The following is a 24499-nucleotide window of genomic DNA, read 5'->3' as shown; positions in this document are numbered from 1 at the left end:
TCATTCTGCTGAGCATCAAGCATCTGTGGATTGTGTCAATCAAAGTTGAAGCATAGTTGACAAGAGGGCCAGTGGGGCCTGGCTGGGAGAAAATCTTTGTCAGGTCTCATCATGATGGTTCTTATCATGGGAGTAATGACTGTGTATCAGAGACTTTTTTGTTTCTATATTGGATTGAAGGTTTTGGGTTCTACACTATAAAGTGGAGCAGACCAGGAGCTTGCTCTCTCTCAGTTCCTGAGATTAGCATTAGAGAGAAGAGCAGAGAAGGGCCACATGGAGGAGGCCAGGAGAAACAGCCAAGATGGCAGAGTGCTAAAGGAGAAGCCAGTTTGTGCAGAGAGAAGGAGATGGGAAACAGAGGTGAATAAGGCTGGTGAGCTAGAAAACTTTGATCCTAGGTAACTCGAATTAGTCAGTAGTTTTGTAAGCACTGAATAAGTGGGATTGGAGCCCAGTGTGTTTTTTTACTTGCCCGCCGGGTGCAAGCTAGGATTAAAGCTAATGGCCCACCAGTTCTTGGCTCCATTGTTTCATTACCGACTGTCCAAATCTAATGCAAACCTGCATGTGAATGGCCACGATGGCGGCTCCTGGCCTTACAATGATAAATACATAATAAAACATTTGTAATATTTTATATTGTAATTATGCTTACATGCCTATTAATTTTTAATAATAATTGTAAAAAAAGGTAGTCATTTAGATACAAATACGTCATATCACACACAATGGATCGACTCTGCATTGATCAAATACTGAATTCATAGATTAGTCTTCCAATATCAAAAAGGAGGACAAGTAGGAGGACACTTTTCGAGGGAGGATGGAAATTACAATAGGACTGTCCTCCCTAAAGGAGAACAGTACATCACTTTACTATATAAGGCTATGGGTGCTTGTGCTCAGGGGCATTGCGGGTGTGTGGATTGCCTGTCTGCCATTGTGAGGGCCATTTTGCTCTTTGTGTGCCTGAGAGGTGGTTTCCCCTGCCTGTGTGCTTGTCTGCTGTTGTGAGACTCTATTAAGTGGATTGTCCCAACATTTTCCTGCTCCACAGTTTCTCTACTGGCCTTGTCCACTGGCATTACAGATCTTTTGAAGAATAGTGAGGTCAAATAAGTTTGTAAATAAGCATGATATATATGTATGCTTGCTTATAGTTTGCATTGGGTGTGGGGGACAGGCTGTAAGCAAGCAGGATCCTTATAGCCTAAGGCTTAGTTTTAAGACTAAGCCTTTCCCACCCTTTTAATACTAAGATCTTCTCAACACTAAGCTTGACTGTTGCATGGTGTGGGATGGTGCACTCTTCTGAGGAATCCCATTATGCCTCAGATAAGTGACTTTGTATCAGAGACTTCCTTATTTGTATATTTATATTGGCTTAAAGGTTTTGATTTCTACACTATAAAATGGGGCACACCAGGGGTTTTCTCTCTCAGTTCCTGAAATTAGCATTGCAAGGAAAAGCAGCCAAGATGGCAGAGTGCTGAAGGAGAAGCCAGTTTGTTCAGAGTTTGTGCAGAGAGAAGGAGATGGGGAACAGAGGTGAATAAGGCTGGTGAGCTAGAAACCTTTGATTCTAAGAAACTTGGAAGAGTCAGTGGCTTTGGGAGCTCTGAATGGAAAGGGAAGTGTTTTCCCACTGTGTGTATTTCTCCCCCGCACGGTGCGAGCTAGGATTAAATGTAATGGCTCACCAGTCCTTGGCTCCGTTGTTTCATTACCGTCTGTCCGAATCAAGTGTGAACCTGCCCAAGCCAGGCAGCTGTGATGGAGGCCGTGGCTGCTGGCTTTACAAGTAGCCTATAAATCATGAAAACAGCTAGGATTTGTCAGAAAGAACAGAAGGCCAAGCTAAAGCTGTGCTGGACAAATTTGGTCCATGATTCTGTCCTTTCCTCCAATAATCTTTTGTTTCTTAAAGAAAAGTACAAAAAATAAATTGAGAAATCATACAGTGTTGGGCAAATAAATGTGTAAAAAGTGTGTCAGGCTTTTTCGCTTCTATTTTGCCTGGTTCATGAGCACAGGGGCAGTGCCCCTTACACCGGGGCAGTCTTTGTAAGGCTGCGGGTGCTTGCCCTCGGGGTAGCAGACTATAAATTGTAGACTTTTTGCCTGTTTGGGAGGAGCCATTATTTGCTGGGGAAGGGTTCCTCCCCTTCTCAGAAGGGTCCCCCCCCCCCAACTGGCCTATTTTACTGATGAGTTCGGGGGGGGGCAGTTTTTCCTGCCTGCTTGCTCCTCTGACAATGCAAGACTCTAATAAACAGAATGGCCCACCATTTTCTGGCTCCACAGTTCCTTTACTGTCTGTCTGAATTCAATGCGAACTTGCATGACCATGACCAATGGCCTTACATAAAACATTAAGGGAATTTTGGTGGGAAGTCAAACTTTGAAGTGCAAACAAATATAAAGTTCAGTTATAGTAAAAATTCTGACCTGGAAGAGGGCCAGGGATAGGAGAGGATGTGAAAAAAATTGAAACCCAGAGGTGGTATTATTGATGTGTGACTTGTTGAGTAGAAAAAGTGTAAACAGTTGGGAACTGCTGAGGATGAATAAGTAAATAAATTAATTAAAATATCTAATAAGTTTAAGGTCACTAAGAATGCTGAGGATAAAGATAAAGGGAGATAATACATTTTAGAAGTTTGGTCAGAGATAAATGTAGAAATCAATAATGGTAAGGAATAAAATTTAAAAAAATAGATTGCATTGCCCTGGCTGGATGGCTCAGTTAGAGCATTATACCAAAATGCAGAGGTTTCCAGTTTAATCCCCAGTCACGGCCCATACAGGAAAAAATCAACGTTCCAGTCTCTCTTTCCCTTTCTCTCTCTCTAAAATCAATAAAAATAAACATTAAAAAATGGATTGCATATACTCAAATGAGTAACAGTAGACTATAGGTGAGAGAGAATGTGAGGATGTTTTTATAAGAAAGTCTGTGTGACTGAAGTAAGTGTGCAGAAGGTTTGTAGATGCCAGAATTTCTGTACTCCCTAAAACCTATAACACGTGCTCTGCACTTAATTAGTGCAGGTTAGTAAAAACAGAAGGGTTTTTTGCTAGTAAATTCTGGGGTTCTCTTTCTTGTATATCTACTTCTCTACAGGACTGGAAACAGTAAGAACTCAATAAATCATCCTCCTTATTGATTGAGAATGGGACATTCGCAGAGAATTTAACCGTTTTTATTTTGATTTAAGCATTAGTTAAGTGTGTTTACTTTTAAATACCTTCCACTTCATTTATTTTATTTATTTATTTATTTATTTTTACAGAGACAGAGAGTGAGTCAGAGAGAGGGATAGACAGGGACAGACAGACAGGAACGGAGAGAGACGAGAAGCATCAGTCATTAGTTTTTCATTGCACATTGCAACACCTTAGTTGTTCATTGATTGCCTTCTCAAATGTGCCTTGACCGCGAGCCTTTAGCAGACCAAGTAACCCATGCTGGAGCCAGCGATCTTGGGTCCAAGCTGGTGGGCTTTTGCTCAAACCAGATGAGCCTGCGCTCAAGATGGCGACCCTCGGGGTCTCAAACCTGGGTCCTCTGCATCCCAGTCTGATGCTCTATCCACTGCGCCACTGCCTGGTCAGGCTCATTTAAACATTTTAAAAGTCAGTTTTAATTATTTAAATGGTATTTCAAGGGGAAATATTTTATATGGTGCTATTTTCCATTGGCAAGCCAAATCACTTTTTCTTGCATTACAGTGTCTTAATATTGTGTGCATATATACCACAGAGTGCTTTTATGTAATGTTTTATTACATGTATGCAGCAAACATAAAATTCTAAATATCCTGCTCAAAAAAATTAGGGGATATTTTGTTGCTTCATATTCATTTTGAAATATCTCCTTATTTTTGGGAGCAGTATATATCATGTGGTTTTTAAAAGATCAGAGAATGATCTTTATTTAAGTAAAATTTTAATACCTTTTCATATTGCATCAAATTTCAAAATTCTCCATAATTTCTTAGAAATCAAGTGTTTCTATACATGTTTTAAATTTCTATTTCCAACATTAACTTTTATTTCTTGTAAAACTTGGCCATAGAGTATTAAGCCTTTTTATTTTAATCTACATCAACTAAAATAACCTTGTGTATTTTTCTGATTTATTAACAGGCTATCTTTAAAAAAAATCTCTTCTATTTATGTCTTTTCTTTTTTTCTTATTATTTTTATCCTATTTTCTTTCACATTGTGTTATCAAAAATTAATATTTCTAATATTTTTATTTTCTAATAGTCCCATCACTTTTTCACTTAAAAGATCATCAAATATTTACATAATTGTTTTACAAATGTGAAGAGTCAAAGATATAGTAAGTGGTTCAAATGACTGAGCTTATACCAAAGGATGAGGAATAAGCTGGAGCCCAACTTCTAATAAATAATTATATTTACTAGTGTAGATTGTAGCCTCTTACTGTTCAGAATCCAATTCCTGTAATAGCTATTATTTCTAGTAAAACAGGGATGATAATTTTTTCAACAGAGCATCTACATTGCTTAGCTTAATTGGCTGTAGACTTGCATAGAGCAAAACAATGAAAATAATAATAATGCTGACATATATTAAGCCCCTTGTACTAGGCAGCGTTTTAAACACTTTACTTATATAATCATCCCAAATGTCTGATGAATTTAGTATTATTTTTATTCCCACATTACAGATGAGGTAATGAAAATACAGAAAAGTTAAATGAATTATCCATAGTCATATAGCCAGCCAGTAAACTGATAGTGCAGGGTTACAAAGCTATTACCTGAATTGAGTTTTTACTCTTATTATTATCTTATATACTTCTCCAATATTCTAGATCCTGAGCATATAAGAATTACAACATAAATACAAAGTCCCTGCCTTCAGTGGATTAATGTAGGAGTAATTTCACATTGGTTTAGTCCATAAATAATTTCAGTTGCTTGCTCTGTGTCTGGAACTTTGCTCAGTGGGACATAACCAAGAACAAGCCGGTTATGTTCCCTGCCTTTATGATATGTGATAAGAGCCTTTCGTCTATGGCCATACCACCCTGAACATGCCTGATCTCATCTGATCTCAGAAGCTAAGCAGGGTCGGACCTGGGTAGTACTTGGATGGGAGACATGATAAAGCCTTTCTAATGGGTGATGGGCAAACCAAAACAAATACCACACAAATAGCAAATAACATTTTAGTAGATTATGGAGGAAACAATCAAGGGGCAAAGAAAATATTACATAAGCAAGTAGATGGTATTTCATTTGGTGGAAACATAAAGGAGAGGGTAGAAAAGAAAAAGAAGAGACCTGTGGGTGAAAGCTTAGGTAATACCTTCATTTAGAAGTTGGGCACAGGCGTTGTTAGCGAAGATTACTAGAAGACGGGCGATATGTATGAAATGCAGGAGAGACCGTGTCACCAGAAAACAACTGTTGAAAGGGTTTCATGAAGAAGGAAGGCTGTCAGCAGCTGCCGCCAAGTAACTAGGTAAGAGGAAGAAAACAAGCACTGGATTTAGCAATCGAGAAATTACTGTTGGTCTGGAAACAGGCAATTTAGTGGAGTTGTGCTAAAAGAAGCCAGATGTTCAGGTAACATGAGAGGACTTTCGTTGTAGAAAAGAGCAGAGAAAAGACAAGGACTATTCATAGCACAACAAACTTCTAACAAGAGGGGGCATGAAACAAACAGAGATAGATTTTTGTAGATTTGGTGGGAAGTTAATGGGCATGTTTCTAATGAATTTTAATATTAATAAGAAGTACTCTGGAAGTCTTGCAAATAATTTAATTGATTCTAAACTTTTCTTGTTTTCTATTTAACTTTCTGTATTGTTTTTGTTAAAGAATAAGGAGTATCTATTTAAAATAACAATGAAATATTTCATAAATTAAGAATTATGAAACAAGAGGATTATAATAATAATATTGATCCTTTAAGTTTATCCACTTTATGATATAAGTGAATTTATACCTTTTTAAGTCTAAATTATAATGCTTAAACATTTGGGATCTTTCTATTTTTAAAAGATCAGTCTCTTAGTTAATCTGTTAATCTCATTACTTTCTCTTGGATTCCTGATAACAAAACTGCTAAAATTGGAAGGCAAATTATTATTTAAATTCATATTATTCAAGGAAGGATTTTATCTTCTAGTAAATATTGAAAAGCTATCACCTCAAAAACACATGTTACTTTATATCTTTGCTTAGTTGCTTTAAACTCTAAAAAAATGACTAAATTAGCTTTTCTTAAGGGGAGTTTTCATATACTACAAAATGCTTTTAAGAGAAAAAGGAACTTGGAATCTAAAAATCAAGATGATTTACTATTATCCTTTATTTTCTAAAGCCATTAAGAATTAATCTTTACTTAAATATCTTTGTTCTATATTATAATAATTTAGAAAAGAATTATTCATTTATAATTATTTATATATAGAATAAAGACATGGATATTAGATCAAATTATTAATATACGATATGCAAAGGAGCAAATCAGACATCAGAATATGGAAGTTTAGCTCCATATGAGTCTCATATGTTTAAAACCAATCAACTGATACAATAGCTTCACACATTTTACAGCCCATTAGAAATAATAGAATATAATAATACATAAAACATTCATCACTAATAATTTTAATGAGTTATTTTCTGAAGAGTATTAGATAGGAAAAAAAAAAAAACCTGGATTCAGCCTTAAACCAAGGGAACCCATATTAAATAATGGACCTTGAGAAACTTAAAGTTCACCTGAATTTTAGTTTGGACAGGGCTTTCCAATTTCTCTCATACTGAGAAAGTTATTGTCTATAGAAGTGAATTGCGATTGAGATTTCTTTGCATTGTATGAACTGATTGAGGGAAATTATGGATATTATCCAGACACCTTGAAATGGGCAGAGATGCCTCTTTTTAAAGAATATTCTGGTTTATGTCTTTGACCTGAAGATTTAACTCACATTCTCACAAAGGAACTGATGTTGGGTTCCAAGTCACTTTCTAATTGTATTACTCAAAGAAAATTTCACCAGAGAAAGCCCAAGTCTAAGGGAACTTTTCCCTCTTTGGTTCTTGTCATGCTCACAGGAATGAATTCAGAGGAGACTCAGTGCAGCATTCAAGCAAAACAAACAGTTTAGCAAAACTATACACTTGGCAGGAGGCACAAGCAGGTAACTCAGCTAGCCTGAGCGCCCCACCTGTTGGAGTCTTAGGAGTTATATGCTCTTAGTTTCAAGGCTTTGTTTCCCTGTTATTGAGTCTAACATAGGGTTTCAAGGCTCCCCTTCCTTGATACTCGAACTAACATACAGTGTTGCAAGGCCATCTGGACATTTGATGATTTTTGTTTTAACAGACCTTAAGACTGCTGACTCCCTCCTTTAGTGAGATAAGCCCCCTTCCTTTTCCCCTCCCCTCTTCCTGCCCTGGTAATTATCTAGCTTACCTAACAGGAAGGCCATACATATTAGATCTCCTACCTTTTCCCTGGAGGATGAATTATAACATATCTGAGGATATTGAAACCTTGGAATGCTTGTTTTTCCTGATAACCATGGGTATACCAATGCTAGATTAATCTTGTTTGAGTCAGTGCCTATCTCTAGTTACTCTTGAAAGAATGATAAAACTATAATTACCCATATGTTCAATTCTTTCATGCTTATATTTCTTTGCTTCTTTTCATGGTGATATATGTTAGAGGCATTTGTAGAGACCTGAGTTCATATAGTTTTCAGTTTAGACTGGGATTGAGGCTAAGACTCAGATTTTAATGTTTTTTTTCATCTGAAACACACACACACACACACACACACACACACACACACACACTCTGAAAGTGATTAAATTAAAAAATACACTGTTAGTTAAAATTGTGTCAATCTGCTTCTGTACTCCTTTAAAGCAAGTTGTTTCATTATTCAGGGAAAACCAGTAAATAGGCCAAATCTCTTATACAATGGAAAGCAAAGACTATTCTAACATGGAAATATTTGAGAAACTCTTTATTTTTTTCAGTGAGGGGAGGGGAGGCAGAGAGACAGACTCCCACATATGCCCCAACCAGGATCCACCCATCTGGGACATTGTTTTGTTGCTCAGCAATCAAGCTCTTCTTAGCACTTGTGGGGACACCATGGAGCCATCCTCAGTGTTCAGGGCCAACTTGATCCAATTGAGCCATGATTAGAGGAAGGGAAGAGAGTGAGAGAGAGAGGGAAAGAGAGAGAGAAGTGAGAGGGGGAGGGGTGGAGAAGCAGAGGAGTACTTCTCCTGTGTGCCCTGATCAGAAATTGACCAAATTCTTGAAAAGTACCTTCATTTTGATACTTGAGCCACTAAAAGGTCCAATTCAGGTGGGTAAGGATCATGCAGTTTTATACATATATTCATATATGGGAACCCACATCATTAGTACTGCTTAGATTGACATCTTTTTTTCATTATATATCTTAGTTATTTTTGTATGTAATAAACCTATTGATTTTGTTTTACTAATTTACTTATTGCCTGCTCTCCTACTGAACCCTTAGTAGTTTTTAGTGGATTCTGCTTTCCAGTTGTTTAATTAATTTTTATTTCAGCAGCAGTATTTCTTGTCTAAACTTTTAGACTATAATTTAATATGTTTAGTTGTCAGTACATTAGATTGGTAAAAAATGTTGAGCTCTTTTAACAATTAAAGGATTTAAGGACATAAGAATTCAGAGCAAAGTGTACAGGAAAAGGACATATGATTCAGGTTGACACTAAATATCTGGCAGCCTGTACTGGGCTGTTCCAATCTGAATGGATGTAAGATTGTTCCGATTTTAACCTGGCCGGTACATTCTACTGCTGCATATTCTGATATGTGATTTGTTAATGGCTTTAAATAATCATAGGAAATAAAAATAAAAGCCTATATCTGAAAGTGATTTTAGATAACCATCTTATTTTTTTATTATGTGAAAAAAATGACTCAGTCTTCAAATCAGAAAGGTAGTGGTAGTTAGTGGTAGTCTAATTTATAATAAGCAATCCACCTTGTAATCTATTGCAATCTATTTACCTAAGTAATTCTAAGTAGTTAGAAAAAGGAAAATAAACCATCCAGTTAATCATTTGTAAAGCATTTCAATTTTCTACAATATCGCCATTGACTGCTAATTGAACTATATATAAAAATACCTTAAAATTCCTTAAGGTGTGTGTGTGTGTGTGTGTGTAAAGAGAGATACACAGAAACACAGAAAAAGTATCTTTTGAACCTCACAACAACTCGGTGACTAGACTTATAATAAAAATATCAGTATTTATCAAATTAGAATCTAAATTTTCTCATTTATTGATGGTTATTCTCATATTATTTTATACATTCCCTTCAAGACAGCTTCGGTCTATTGTATTTATTTATTTATTTATTTATTTATTTATTTATTGTGGCTGACAGAGAGAGAGACAGAGAGAGAGAGACAGATAGGGACAGACAGACAAGAAGGGAGAAAGATGAGAAGCATCAATTTTTTGTTGCAGCACCTTAGTTGTTCATGAATTGCTTTCTCATATGTGCCTTGACCAGAGGGCTACAGCAGACTGAGTGACGCCTTGCTTGAGCCAGCGACCTTGGGCTCAAGCTGGTGAGCCTTGTTCAAACCAGATGAGCCTGCACTCAAGCTGCAATCTCGGGCTTTCGAACCTGGGTCCTCTGGATCCAGTTCGATGCTCTATCCACTGCGCCACCACACGGTCAGGCTATACCACATATAATATATGTATTTAAAGTGTACAATTCAGGCCTTGGCTGGGTAACTCATTGAATAAAGCATTGGCCCAACGTGCCTGAGGTTACAGGTTAGACCACTGATCAGGGCACAAACAATAAACAATCAATGAGTACAGAGCTAAATGGAACAATTAAGTGAAACAAGTTGATGCTTCTCTCTCTTCCTCTCTTTAATCAATCAATCAATAAAAATAAATAAGTAAAATATACAGTTCTGTGGTTTTTAGAATAATGAGTTGAATAACCATCGCTATCATCAATTTGAAAATATTTTCATTATTTCCACACCCCTCATAAAACCCATACCAATTACTAGTCACTTCTTATTTTCCTCTTTGCTCCCTAACCACTGGCAACCAGGGTTCTATTTTATGTCTTTAAATATTGGTCCATTATGAACATTTCATGTAAAGGGAATTATAAAATAAGTAGATTTATGTGACTGGATTCTTTCACTAAGTATAAAAGATTCAAAGTTATATTTTAGCCTATATCATACTTCATTTTTTTTATTGCTGAATAATGTTCCATCATATAGATACACCTTTCATTCAACCATTCATCAGCTGATTGACATTTGTGCTATTTCTTCTTTTAGCAATTATCATAAAGATGCATTGAACATCTGTGTACATTTGGCTATATATTTTCATTTCTTTTGGGTCTAGACCTAGCAGTGGAATTGCGAGGTTGTATTGTAATTATGTTTCAAATTTTGAAAAAGTGCCAGACTATTCTCCCAAGTAGCTGCATCATTCTGCATTCCTACCAGCAGTGTATGAAGATTCTAATTTCTTCAAATCTTTGTCAAAACTTGTTATATTTTTATTACAGTTGTTATGTTGAATCTAAAATATGATTTTGATTTGCATTTCAAAATGATGGCTAATAATATTAAGCATTTTTCCTGTTTTCACTAGCCATTTGTATACCTCACTGAAGAAATATTTATTCAATTGTTATTCCAGTATTTTTCCTTGAGTTAATGTTGTTTTATTGTTGAGTTGTGGGAGTTCTATGTATATTCAAGACACAAATCCACTACCCACTGCCACATTAATGATTTGGAAATAATTTCTCTCATTCTGTGGAATAGCTTTTTACTTTCTTGTTGTTGTCTTTTGAAGCATAAAAGTTTTTAATTTCCATGAAGTCCAACTTACTTTTTTTTTGAATCATTTGTGCTTTTGGAGTGATAACAAGGAAGGCTGTGCCTAACCCAATGTTATGAAGATGTAGTCCTACATTTTATTCTAAGAGTTTTCTCATTTACCTTTTATAAATATATTTAGGTCCAATAACATACATTTTGAGTGTCTGTTTGTGGTATGAGGAAAGAACTCAGTATTATTCTTTAGCATGTGGATATATATTAATATTGATAGTTGTTGTAAACCATTTGTTGAAAAGATTTATTTTTCTCACTAAAGTTTTTTCATATTCTTTTCAAAATCAATTTAATATAAACAACATGCTTTTTTTCTGAACTATCAGTTCTTTCCCATTGATCTATATGGATACTTATACTACCACACAGTCTTGAATACTATAATTTTGTAGTAAGTTTATAATCATGAAGTATGAGTCATCTAACTCTTTTTCAGTCAAGATTGTTTCAGCGATTTTTGGAATCTTGCATTCCAATATGCATTTTACAATTAGTTTTTCAATTTCTGGAAAAAGATTAGCTGGGATTTTGGTGTTGAATCAATATTGTCTACTTGGAAACTGTTGTCATCTTAACACTATTCAGTCTTTTGATTCATGAACATGGGTTATCATTCTTTTTTTTTTTGTATTTTTTTTCTGAAGTTGGAAACAGGGAGGCAGTCAGACAGACTCCCACATGCTCCCGACTGGGGTCCACCCAGCATGCCCACCAGGGGGCGATGCTCTGTCCATCTGGGGCATTGCTCTGTTGCAACCAGAGCCATTCTAGTGCCTGAGGCAGAGACCATAGAGCCATTCTCAGCGCCCAGGCCAACTTTTTGCTCCAATGGAGCCTTGGCTGCAGGAAGGGAAGAGAGAGACAGAGAGGAAGGAGAGGGGGAGGGGTGGAGGAGCAGATGGGTGCTTCTCCTGTGTGCCCTGGCCAGGAATCAAACCCGGGAATCCTGCATGACAGGCCAATGCTCTACCACTGAGCCAACCGGCCAGGGCTATCATTCTATTTTTAAACTTGATACTTTATAGTCTTCAGTGTATAGTTCTAGGATTACATTTTTTTGTTGTTGTTAAAATTGTTCCTGATTTTATTTCCCTGTCTTGTCTTTTCTATTTTTTTAGATGCTATTATAAATGCAATTGTTTTCTCAATTATATTTTTGAATTATTCATTGAAACTGTATAGAAATACAACTGAATAGTTATTCTATTTACCCTGAAGCCTAGTTGAAGCTTTTATAATTCTAAGAATTTTTTTATGAGTTTCTGAGTTTGTATGTATACATGTCATCAGCCAATATAGATTTATTTCTTTTTTAAACTTGATTATTCATTTATTTATCGATTTGACCAATTTTCCTGACTAAATCTTCAATGCTGTAAAGTGTAAGAGTGGGCATTCTTGTCTTATTCCTGTTCATATGAGAAAAGTTTCATTTATTATCCACTAAGTATAATATAAGCCTTGGGTTTTTTTATAGATTTCTTTTATGATTTGGGGGAATCACTTTCTCTTTCTAGTTTGTTGAGAATTTTAATGATCAAAGTATTTTGATTTTATCAAAGAAACCTTTAACTCAGCCAAGTAAAGTATAGGTTCATTGTAATGAGGGAGACTGAACACAAGAAGAGCTATACATTTTCTGACAGAGAAGGGAGGAAAGAAAAGGAAAGGAAAGGAAAAAAGGAAAGGAAAGGAAAGGAAAAAAGGAAAGGAGGAAGAAAGAAAGAAAGAAAGAAAGAAAGAAAGAAAGAAAGAAAGAAAGAAAGAAAGAAAGAAAGAAAGAAAGAAAGAAAGAAGAAGAAAGAAAAAAGAAAGAAAGAGAAAGAAAGAAAGAAAGAAGAAGAAAGAAAAAAGAAAGAAAGAAGAAAGAAAGAAAAAAGAAAGAAAGAAAGAAAGAAAGAAAGAAAGAAAGGAAGGAAGGAAGGAAGAAGAGAGAGATGGAGGAAAGAAGGGAGGAAAGAACAAAGGAAGGAAGGGAGGAAGGAAGGAAGGAAGGAAGGAAGGAAGGAAGGAAGGAAGGAAGGAAGGAAGGAAGGAGAGAGAGAGAAAGAATGAGAAAGTAAGTTATTAAAGTATTTTTAGGGAAGAGTAGATTTAAGTAAAATTTAAGTAATGTTTTATTAGTCTTAAAGTGCAGCTTAGCCATGTGAATTCTATGTAGAGTTCAACATCAGACTCTATACTGTGAACTGGACACAGGATCCTGCCTCTCTGGAAACTACAAAGTTAAGATAAATGTGAAATGTTGTATCCATTGTAAGGTTCTTATTTTATGCTCTGTATGTACCGATCTTCAAACAGCAAGCTTTCTGATACTTTTTGGCTTTAGAAAATATGCCAATGAATTTGGAATTAGTACAAGTTCAACAAGGGAAGCCATTATGACACTTTGTAATTATAGCATGTTTTTGAGATAAATATTATTTCCTGTTAACTTTGCAACAGGATTTATTTGTAACTGTTTTTCAGCCACATGAATGTCAATATTTTGTACATATGGCTGCCTCCTGAGCACATCTTTTTCTTCCTTTTCCATTTCATAAGCTCTTATCCTGTTTTCAGGACATTGCATAGGCAGAAGGGAGCTGTTGTTCCTATTTCAGTGGTAACCTCTGTGAATTCTTCTGAGTAGCCATCAGAGTAGTGGTCAGTGTCAATGGGCCAGACTAGTAGGATCAATTTTTTCACCTATTGCTGTGAAAACTTGAATTCAGGAAATTAGGTTTAGCAATGGTTCTGAGTTATTTTCCTGCCTTGTATCTTTTGATGAGCTGACCTCCTCTTTTTACTTCTATCAAAGCATATTAAAACCTCATCCATGCTTAGCCAAATCCAATTATCTGATCAGAGGGGGTGGAAGGAAACAGGACTGTTTTATTTTGTAAGTGGGTGGAAGGAGAAGATGGTATTTTTACTAGGTACCCATTGCATTTACAGACTGCTGAATTAGCACTATTTAGAGTTATTTTCTTAATTATGTCTATTTTATATCCTTGAGATCCAAGAATGTTTAATTCTATATTGATTTACTGTGTTCAATATTTCAGGACTGGCTGATTGGATAGATAGGTATTTTACTTTAATTTTCAAACTACATGATTATCTTCCAGGACTAATAATTCAAAGTTCTTATTGTACCTGTTCAACTGATTCAAGAACATTAGTGTGTGTGTGTGTGTGTGTGTGTGTATGAATATATATATGCTACATGTCCCCATATTGTATTAAATCATCATAAAATGGACACAAATATATTAATTTATCTCAAGTAAAATATTTTTCATGATTTTAAATTTTTATTTATGTATTTATTTTGTATTTTTCTGAAGTGAGAAACAAGGAGGCAGAGAGACAGACTACTGCATGTGCCCAACTGGATCCACCCAGCATGCCCACTAGGGGGCGATGCTCTGCCCAGCTAGGGCATTGCTCCATTGCAACTGGAGCCATTCTTTCACCTGAGGCAGAGGCCAGGGAGTCATCCTCAGCACTCGGGCCAACTTGGCTCCAATTGAGCCTTGGCTGAAGGAGGGGAAGAGAGATAGAGAAAGGAGAGGAGGAAGGGTGGAGAAGCAGATGGGCTCTTCTCCAGTGTGCCCTGGCTTGGAATCGAACCTGGGACATCCAAATGCAGGGCCAATGTTCTAGCCCTGAGCCACTGGCCAGGGCCAATGATTTTTAAAATTTGATATAGGTTTTTAGTTGGTGTTATAATAACAAGTATGATTATAAAGAATAAAATCTCTTTTTGAGAAAGAAATATATTACTGAAATATTTTAACATGTAGCACCAGATTCTGATTAAGTGTACTGTCAGACTGTCATCTATTACATAAATAAATAAAAAAGATTGTACCTGGACAGTGAGATGCATTATGTACTGTAGTAACCCTGGAACTATGTCAGCCATGGAAAAGAAGCTTCGACTTCATCTCAGTGGCTATACTGAGTGATTTCTCCCTGATTTGTAGGAAGAAGTTGCCACAAAGAAGATCTGTCAATGTCAGCTGAAGGGAAAAATATAGAGTGAGGATGGATTGATGGTCCTGATTTGGTTCAATTTTTCTAAAGCTATACCATTTTGTATTCTAGCTATGAATTATGAAGACCTGTAACATTGCTTATACTACTAACAGAGTTAATTTTATTTCTTAAGTGATTTAATAATGCAAAAAACCCCAACAACTGTGGAATGGATGGTTTATCATTTAATAACTGAAATAATTTTGGCCATTGTCAACCTCCAACCTATTCACCTCAAATAAGAACACATTATGATTCAGATTAAAAACAGCTTAATAGGTTTTAATATGATTGTGTTTTATAATTTTTCTCCCATCCTCTCTGGTCTAAGTGTCCATACTACCCATTCACATTATTTATTACAATCTTTTTTTTTTTTTTTTTTTTTTTTTACTGTGACAGAGAAGGTTAATCATGGTAAATTACTGGTTATACAATTTATCCAGACTTAGCCAATTTAAAAATAATGAATCAATTTTTGTTCCAGTTTGGTGTGGATGAAGGCTAGTCCTAGGTGCTGTAAACTCATCTCTAAATTGTGGTGCTGTTAACCCATCTCTAAATAAGAGTGCTAACGAATATAGGGTTTTGGTAGAAGAACAGTCTGCATTTAAATTTTTGCTTTAACACTATCAGTTCTGTAATTATAGGTATTAGTTTCCCCCTTAGTAAAAGAGAAACAATAAAATCAACATCACAGAGTTGATTTTCACATAATGTAAAGTGATGTATGCAAAGCAATAAACACAGTGTCTAGCAGAAAGAAAGTATTCAATAAATGGCAGCTATTAATTTTTATTTGTGGGTTTTCTCTTATATATATAAAAATAGGCAAATGACAAAAATTTAGTCACATTAAAAAAATCCAATTTGCCTGACCAGGTGGTGGTACAGTGGATAGAGCACTGGACTGGGATGCAGAAGACTCAGGTTCAAAACCCTGAGGGTACCAGGTTGGGAGCAGGCTCACCAGCTTGGGCATAGGTTTGGTGGCTTGTGCATGGTTGCTGGCTTGAGCAAGGGGTCACTCGCTCTGCTGTAGCCTCCTGATCAAGGCACATATGAGAAAGCAATCAATGAACAACGGAAGTGCTACAATGAGAATTGATGCTATTCACCTCTCTCCTTTCTGTCTGCCTGTCCCTGTCTGTCCCTCTCTCTGTCTCTCTCTCTGTCTGTGTCTCTGTCACACACAAAAGAAATACAGTCTAAATTGCTTTATATTGTTATTCATGCCCACTAAATCTTATTGATCACCTAACTAAATAGTTTCCATTTTAAATCTGAAAATAACTCTTTTAATCCTATTTTTAGAAAAATTGAATAAGTCCTTTTAGAGACAATAGAAAGGCTCTGACTGTTAAATCTTAATTTCTTAGTATAACTGACAAAGATATACATATTTTTATCAAATTAACATGCTAAGAGTAATAATTCAAAGGAAAAAAGATAACATGAAGGAAAAAGTATAATAATTTGTTTATATTTAATATGTACTCAAGCACTTCTATGAAAAATAAAACAGCTACTCTATGTTATCCTAGAGGTTGAAAACACTATTTTAAGAAACAATTACTTGTTTTTCACATTGTCACTGTTATGTATTAGAATCTATGCACTGATTTTTATCTTCTCCAACTACATTTAAAGCATTTCTTAGCTAGCAGTTAAGTTTATTTTCTTTTGTTTTTATATCATATTATTTGAATAGAATCAAAGAACTTCCTACATTATTTCATTAAAATTCTTACCACTGTCTGATAGTTGCAAATGTGGACTTAGATTTTAACTTCTTGATACTATTACAATTTTTGATGTTTGTTTCCTTTGACATCTTCAGACATAATATCAAGGGAAAACTCATTTTGGTTATAATACCTAAATGGCATCTGTGCCATATGATTTTCAAAAGTTCCTCTAAATTGTTGCACACTGGGTATCCTTTGAAAATTAGTACTTAAGATATGAAAATAAAAAGCAGCCACAGTTTTTCTAAATAAAAGACAATTACTTAACTGAGTTGTTTTTTTTTTTGTTTTTTTTTTGAATAAGAAGATTCAAGTCTTTAATGACATCTTTTTATAAAATCTGTTCCAATGAACAGTTCACAGCTCAATTTTGCTCTGTGGAATCAGCTATCAATTATAAGTATCACAATTATTATATTTTTATTTTGGGGAGTTTGTGAATAAGTAGTAAAATAACATATAAATATACATATATATTTTAAATGCTTTTTCTGTCCAGAAACCAAGCCTTTTGTAAATGAAAGTATAAATTTATTCATTCTTCTGTCAGATGTGGGTTCTGTCGAAGGACTTGCTTATCACCGAGCCTGGGATACACTATACTGGACCAGTTCCACCACCTCATCCATCACCAGACACACAGTGGACCAGACTCGGCCTGGGGCATTTGACAGGGAGGCTGTCATCACCATGGCAGAGGACGACCATCCCCACGTGCTAGCGCTGGATGAATGCCAAAAGTAAAGAACACTTTATTTTTATTTCTTCATTGAACTTTTAAGTCAAAGATGATCAAAGTTATGTTAATTTTAAAATGAATTAGCTTTAAAAATAAAGGTTTCCTTTGAAATTCTCTTTTTACAGTATGTAGCACTAGTTGTTACAAAAGCCTAGCAAAAGTGAATAATGAAAATCTGAACTCTTTGATGCTAGGTATCACTTTCATGAGAAATCCAGTAAAAACAAATTTAAATAATGAAAGGGAAAACAGACAATATTTTGCTGGAAAAGGTATATGAAGAAGATATTAGGGTTGATTGATATTTTAATTAACAAAATAAGACTATTAACATGAATTTAAAACTAAAATGTGTTTTGTATTTTAATTTAGTAATTTTAAAAACTGGCGATCTTTCTAATTAAAATACCAGGAAAACAAACAACAAATCTTGTCTTCAACCAAACTCTCAATGTTAAAAACTAGACAACCGAGTAGGTAGTTCACATATATTGGATTATATAATATGCAGGCATTTATAATAATACTTACTAAGAATTTATAAGAAGAGAAATGTTTAGACTATAATATAGAGCAAATATAAAACAAAGCAAAATCTTCATCTCATAAGTAAAGACTCTGAAGGTTGAGAGATTATAGTTGAAAAAAGGGTGACCTCTCACAGTTCTGATGACTTAGGCCTTCAGATGTACACAGGCCTTCAGATCCCTGGGGCAGAGCTAGGTCTACTCACACCTCTGTCCTATCACTAAACAAGCTGTACTTGAATCAGCTACATTGATCTCGATGGTTCAGCTGAAGAATTTCCTACAGTTGACCTTAGAAAGGTATAAAAAGTTTTAAAATAAACATGATGGAGTTCACTGATCATATTGTATATGATTAGTTTTCATTGATAAGTATTTTGTGCTATAATTATTTATTATATAACCTACAATTATATTTTTATCTTGCATGTAGTAAACTTTAAATTAGAATTAAGCATGCCATAATATTTTAATGGAAAATTATATGTAGTTAAAGTTTAAATTATGAAAAGTAAGTTTTATCATTCTATATAACATTGTTACCTATAAATCACTTTGGTATGTTAATTGATTAACTGAAAATTTAAAGTAAAATCTTCTAATGAACAAAATAAACAAACAAAATAGAAACAGATGAATAGATACAGAGAACAGACTAAAAGCTGTCAGAAGGGAGGGGATTTAGAGGCTGGATTAAAAAATTGAACGGGTTAAACAAACAAACTTATAGACTCAGACAACCCTATGGTGATTACCAGATAAAAAAGGGGTGGGGAGAGGTAGAAGAGAATGAAGAGGGGATAAATAGTGATAGAAGAAGATGACTTTGAGTGGTGAACACACAATACAATATGCAGATGATGTATTATAGAATTTTACACTTAAAACCTATATAATTTTATTAACCAATCATCCCAATAAATGCAATAAAATTAAAAAAAAAATTACAGATATCTGAAACAAAAAGAATAAACCCAAATTTTTAAATATAAAATCAAATAAAATCTTAAATTCTAGATGAAAGTTAAAATACTTGAGTTTAAAACTCAGCTCTGGCCTAACCAGGTTGTGGCACAGTGAAGACAGGAATAGCGTGGGGGCACAAAGGACCCAGGTTTAAAACCTGAGGTCACTGGCTTGAGCACTGGCTCACCAGCTTGAGGTTGCTGTCTTGAGCATGAGATCATGGACATGACACCAATGGTGGCTGTCTTGAGCCCAAATGTCACTGGCTTAAAGCCCAAGGTCGCTGGCTTGAGCAAGGGGTCAAGGCTCGGCTGCAGCCCTCTCCCCCCACCCCCCAGTCAAGGCACACATGAGAAAGCAATCAATGAACAACTAAGGTGCTGCAACAAAGAATTGATGCTTCTCATTTCTCTACCTTCCTGTCTGTCTGTCCCTATCAGTCTCTTCTTCTGTCTCTCTTGCTAAAAAATAAAGAAAAAAAAGTTGGTTCTGTTTCTATAACTTTAATTACTCAAGCTCTCTGGTTTCTGTTCATCTGTGAAATAATAGATAAGATTAAAGGAACACTAACACATCAAAACTTCTGAAGTTAGCAAAATAGCAATCCAGGAAAATATTGCAGATAATTTTTTGTGTTTAATACCTTACAATATATCCATAACTTTAAAGTGTTTTAACTATGATTTTCATTTTAAAAGTCACAGTGCATAGATAAAATTACTTCAAAATTCAAGAAAGTATAATTCCTTTATTTTTCAAATGTGCCAATTCATAGGACAAAATATTTTTGATACTTGTGTACTTAGAATATTTTTATGTTCCAAAGAATAGATAAAAATGCTATGAAATATTTTAATAAGAAACATAGATGACCTAGCTTTCTTCAATTAGTGGGAGTTATTTTTTTTTAAATTAGCAAGCAGAAAGTTTTTGGTTTTGAACTTAAATATTATCCAGTAATATGTTTTTGCATAATACTCAAAATACATATTTAATCATTATTTTGGCTATAATTCTACATTGCCTTTAAATGATTATACAAATAAATAATATATGAAATCTTGCTGTAAATATGAAATATTATTTCAAGTAGTTTTTCTTTGTCAGTACATATTAAGCATATTTTTTTCAAATATTTAAGGCAGCCTTCCTGTCAGCCTCACTCCCTTCCTTGTACTTTTCCTTCTTTCTATCTTTCTTCCCTTCTCCCATTTGCCCTTTTTCCTTCCTTCCTTCCCTCCTTCCTTCCTTCCCTCCTTCCTTTTTTCCTTCCTTCCTTCCTTCCTTCCTTCCTTCCTTCCTTCCTTCCTTCCTTCCTTCCTTCCTTCCTCCCTATATTATCTTTTAAGCAGCAACATCTAATTTATTAAATTCTTAGTTACAATCCTAAAGGAGACAGAAGAGATGTTTTAATAGAAATAGAGCTTGGATATTGGAACCCTGTAGCCTTTTCACTTTCCAGTGACCTCTAAGGGCTTCCAGTGAATTCTAGGACTTCATCAAAAAATATTCTGACGAACACTGATTTAAAGCATTTTATAAAATATTTAAATAACAAATATTATATTTAAGAATAGAGTAACTCCTAGAATTCCAGAAAAAAACATTGTAATTTGTAGAAAAATTACACAGAGAAAAAGAGAAAAGAAAAAAGATACTAAAGAAATGTAAGAGTATAGTAATTATATTTCTCTAAAACATATAAAAGGGGGATGCAGAATATAAAAACCAAACCTGGAAAAAGAGCATGATTTAGGTTTTCACCAAAGAAAAGAAATGGGTTAAGAACAATATCCAAAATGGTAATATTGGACCCACAAAAACATGATATTAATAACTTAGAGTAGGATGACGTCAGAGTAATGGCGCTGTAGGGAGTGATACCGATAAATATCCCCCCACAAAACTCAACAAGATCTTCAACCAGAAACAGAAAAATCTATCCTTGGAGCCTCTAGATGTTCCACAATACACCCAAAGGTATGGTCGAGCAAAAAATTGGCTAAATATATAATCAAATCCCGAAGGAAATAGGAAGTAAGAAATACTCCGCCTTCCTCACTAACTTAAATAGGGCTGCTTTCACTGGGAACTGAGAGTATAGAAACTAAGGCGGGCAAAGGGGGTGAATAGAACCAGGCCACAGCACAAATGGCCGAACCAGGCTGTAGCACGGAGATCCAAGCCGAGGAAAAACTGTGCCTGTGGCAACCCAGTCAATACAAGCTAGCACTCGCGTCAAATCCACACAAAGAAAGACAAGTGGGGCAGCCATTCGCCCCGATCTCCTGGTCCATGCACGCAGATAGTGGGCGAGAGATTCCTCCTAGAGCTCCGGGAGTGGGCGCCTGTGTTACCCGACAAAGAGGCAGAGTCAGAGGCCTTTGTGTGGGCAGAAGCCCCGCCTGATTATGCTAGCAGCTCTGACTGATTGAGCCTTACGCAGAGCCCTGTGCTGAGTGGGAATAGAGTGGTGATTTGCCAGCTCTTTGAGCCTCTTACTATCCAGGCAGAGGCAGCAGCAACCCCATAGCTGGATTATCAGGCTACTAATTCAGGAAGGAAAGACTAGGAGAGAGGCACCGGGAACACGGACTCTCTCACTGTCGGAGCCTACAAATGCTAATGAGCCTCGACTGCCAACAAGACTGAAGCCCAATATATGACATCGCCATAGAGACTTATCAACTGCAAACCTCTACCTGAGCATGCCACAGGGACAGAACCCGGGATACAGAGTCGCCGACCAGGAAGAGGGAGAGAAAAGAAAAAGCAAGAAGATAACCTCTCAAAATCAAGAATAATCCACAGACTTTATAACCTATCCCATTTTATTATATTTGTTCATTTGTTTCTCTTATCTTCATGTCTTGATTTTGTTTTTTTCCTCTTCCAGTTTGGTCGTTTAATTCTCTGCTGGTCTTACTCTCTCTTCTCCTTGAACTACACTACCCATAAGTGTTACATCTCCCATTATCTTTTTTTTCTTAGTCCTTTCAGTCTATGAGGATTGAACTCCAAAACCCTTAATTCTCTCTCTCTCTCTCTCCTTCTTTTCTTTTTCTTCTTTTAGTGGTTTCCTCTTTTTCTCTCTCTCTCTTTCTTTTCTCCCTCTATATTAGTTTCTTCCTTACTCCTTTACATCTCCTCTCATTCAATCCTCAATAACAAACAAATTATCTTATCTGGGACTCAAACTTATGTTTGTGGCATTTTGGGGGGTTTTTACTTCGCTTTTTTAACTCACTAGCAGTGCTCCCAACCCTGGCTCTCCATTTTATCTAGTTCTTGTTCCACTAAATACAATAGTAATTTTTGAATTTCCCCGTCCCATTTTCCTGTTTTCCTCTTATTCCTCTCATCATATCTCTTAGTCAACCAACACCTAAAAGCAAATCATTTTATTCTTGACACAACTTTTTTCCTTATTTGCATTTTGTGGGTCCATACCCCCTTCTTTTGCCCCATTAATACTTCTCCCCAACTCAGGCCCTCCATTATGGGCATAGTTTATTCTATTTAACACCATATAATTCACAGTTCACCACAAAATTTTCTCAAGAAAGAGGGGATAGGAGAGGAGAGGAAAAAATGAGGAGGGGAATAATTTTCTTTCTTTTTTATTAATTTTTATTTTTTTTTAAAATTCTTTTCTTTTTTTATTTTTATTTTTTTAACTTTTAATTCTTTATTAAATCTCATTAAAACTATCAACAAAACCACCCTCAGATGACGTTAAGGAAGAGAAAATCGAATATCATGGATACAAAAGAAAGAGAGGTAACACAGATAGATGAGGAAAAATCTATGGAGAAAAAATTTAAGATATTGGAAACCTTACAGCTAAACGACAGAGAATTTATAATAGAAATCCTAAAAATACTCAGAGATATACAAGAAAACACAGAAAGGCAATTTAGGGAGCTTAGAAAACAACTCAATGAACACAAAGAATATATTACCAAGAAAATTGAAACTATAAAAACAAATCAAACAGAGACGAAAACTCAATTCATGAGCTGAAAAACGAGGTAACAAGCTTAGCTAATAGAACAGGCCAGACAGAAGGTAGGATTAGTGAAAAGGAAGACAAGGAACTTGAGGCATAACAGAGAGAAGAAGAAAGAGACTCAAAAATTAAAAAAAATGAGATAGCCCTACAAGAATTATCAATATCTTACTCCATCAAAAAGAATAACATAAGAATAATAGCTATATCTGAGGCAGAAGAGAGAGAAAATGAAATGGAGAACATATTCAAATAAATAATAGATGAGAACTTCCCAAGCCTGTGGAAAGAATTAAAGCCTCAAATTCAAGAAGCAAACAGAACTCCAAGTTTTCTTAACCCCAACAAACCTACTCCAAGGCACATCATAATGAAATTGGCACAAACCAATGACAAAGAAAAAATTCTCAAGGCAGCCAGGGAAAAGAATAATACAACACATAAAGGAAAGCCCATTAGATTATCACCAGATTTCTCAACAGAAACACTACAAGCTAGAAGAGAGTGGACCTCAATATTTAAAGTCCTGAAAGAGAGGAACTTGCAGCCATGAATACTATACCCGTCAAAGCTATCCTTCAAATATGAAGGAAAAATAAAAACATTCACAGATACAGAAAAGATGAGGGAATTTATCATCAGAAAACCCCCACTCCAAGAATTACAAAAGGGGGTTCTCCAATCAGATACAGAGAACAAAAAAAACAAAAAAAAAAAAACAAAAACAAAGGCACAAGTAAAAGCTCCAAGAAGAACACAATAAAACCAAATTTAAACTGTGACAACAACAAGAAAAAAAGGGGGGTGGAGAGGATGGAGATTAACAGTAGCAAAGGATGATGGAGTACAAAAGTACTCACAATATAGTGCACTACAATTAACAGGGTAGAAACCCTTTTCATTACTTAATGGTAACCACCATTGAAAAAACCACCACAGAAGCACATGATTTAAAAAAGATAGCAACAGAGGAAAGATGTATGGAATACAACCAAATAAAAACAAAAGATAAAAAAACGAAAGAGAGGGATCAAACAAGACACAAAACTAACAGAAAGCAATCTATAAAATGGCAATAGGGAACTCACAAGTGTCAATAATTACACTAAATGTAAATGGATTAAACCCACCAATGAAAAGGCACAGAGTAGCAGAATGGATTAAAAAAGAAAATCCAACTGTATGCTGCCTACAAGAAACTCATCTAAGCAACTAGGAGAAAAACAAATTCTAAGTGAAAGGCTGGAAAACAATGCTCCAAGCAAATAACATCCAAAAAAAAGCAGGTGTAGTAATACTCATATCTGATAATGCTGATTACTAGACAGCAAAAGTACTCAGAGACAAAAATGGCCATTTCATAATGGATAAGGGGACATTGAATCAAGAAGACATAACAATTCTTAATATATATGCACCAAACCAAGGAGCACCAAAATATATAAGACAGCTACTGATTGACCTTAAAACAAAAACTGACAAGAATACAATCATACTTGGAAACCTCAATACATTGCTGACGGCTCTAGATCG

General features: G+C 35.3%; 1 protein-coding gene across 1 annotated transcript in view; it reads left to right on the top strand.

Moving 5' to 3' along the window:
• The window catches only part of LRP1B (LDL receptor related protein 1B), a 2108848-nt gene that overhangs the window by 1708562 nt on the left and 375787 nt on the right, over positions 1–24499 (top strand). Inside the window, exon 42 of the mRNA XM_066345498.1 lies at positions 17276–17465. Coding sequence (XP_066201595.1) covers positions 17276–17465 — 190 coding nt within the window. The remainder of the gene's footprint in view (positions 1–17275; positions 17466–24499) is intronic.

The sequence above is a fragment of the Saccopteryx leptura genome, chromosome 7, assembly GCF_036850995.1.
Source record: "Saccopteryx leptura isolate mSacLep1 chromosome 7, mSacLep1_pri_phased_curated, whole genome shotgun sequence".
Classification (NCBI taxonomy): domain Eukaryota; kingdom Metazoa; phylum Chordata; class Mammalia; order Chiroptera; family Emballonuridae; genus Saccopteryx; species Saccopteryx leptura.
This window is presented reverse-complemented; position numbering and strand designations above follow the sequence as displayed.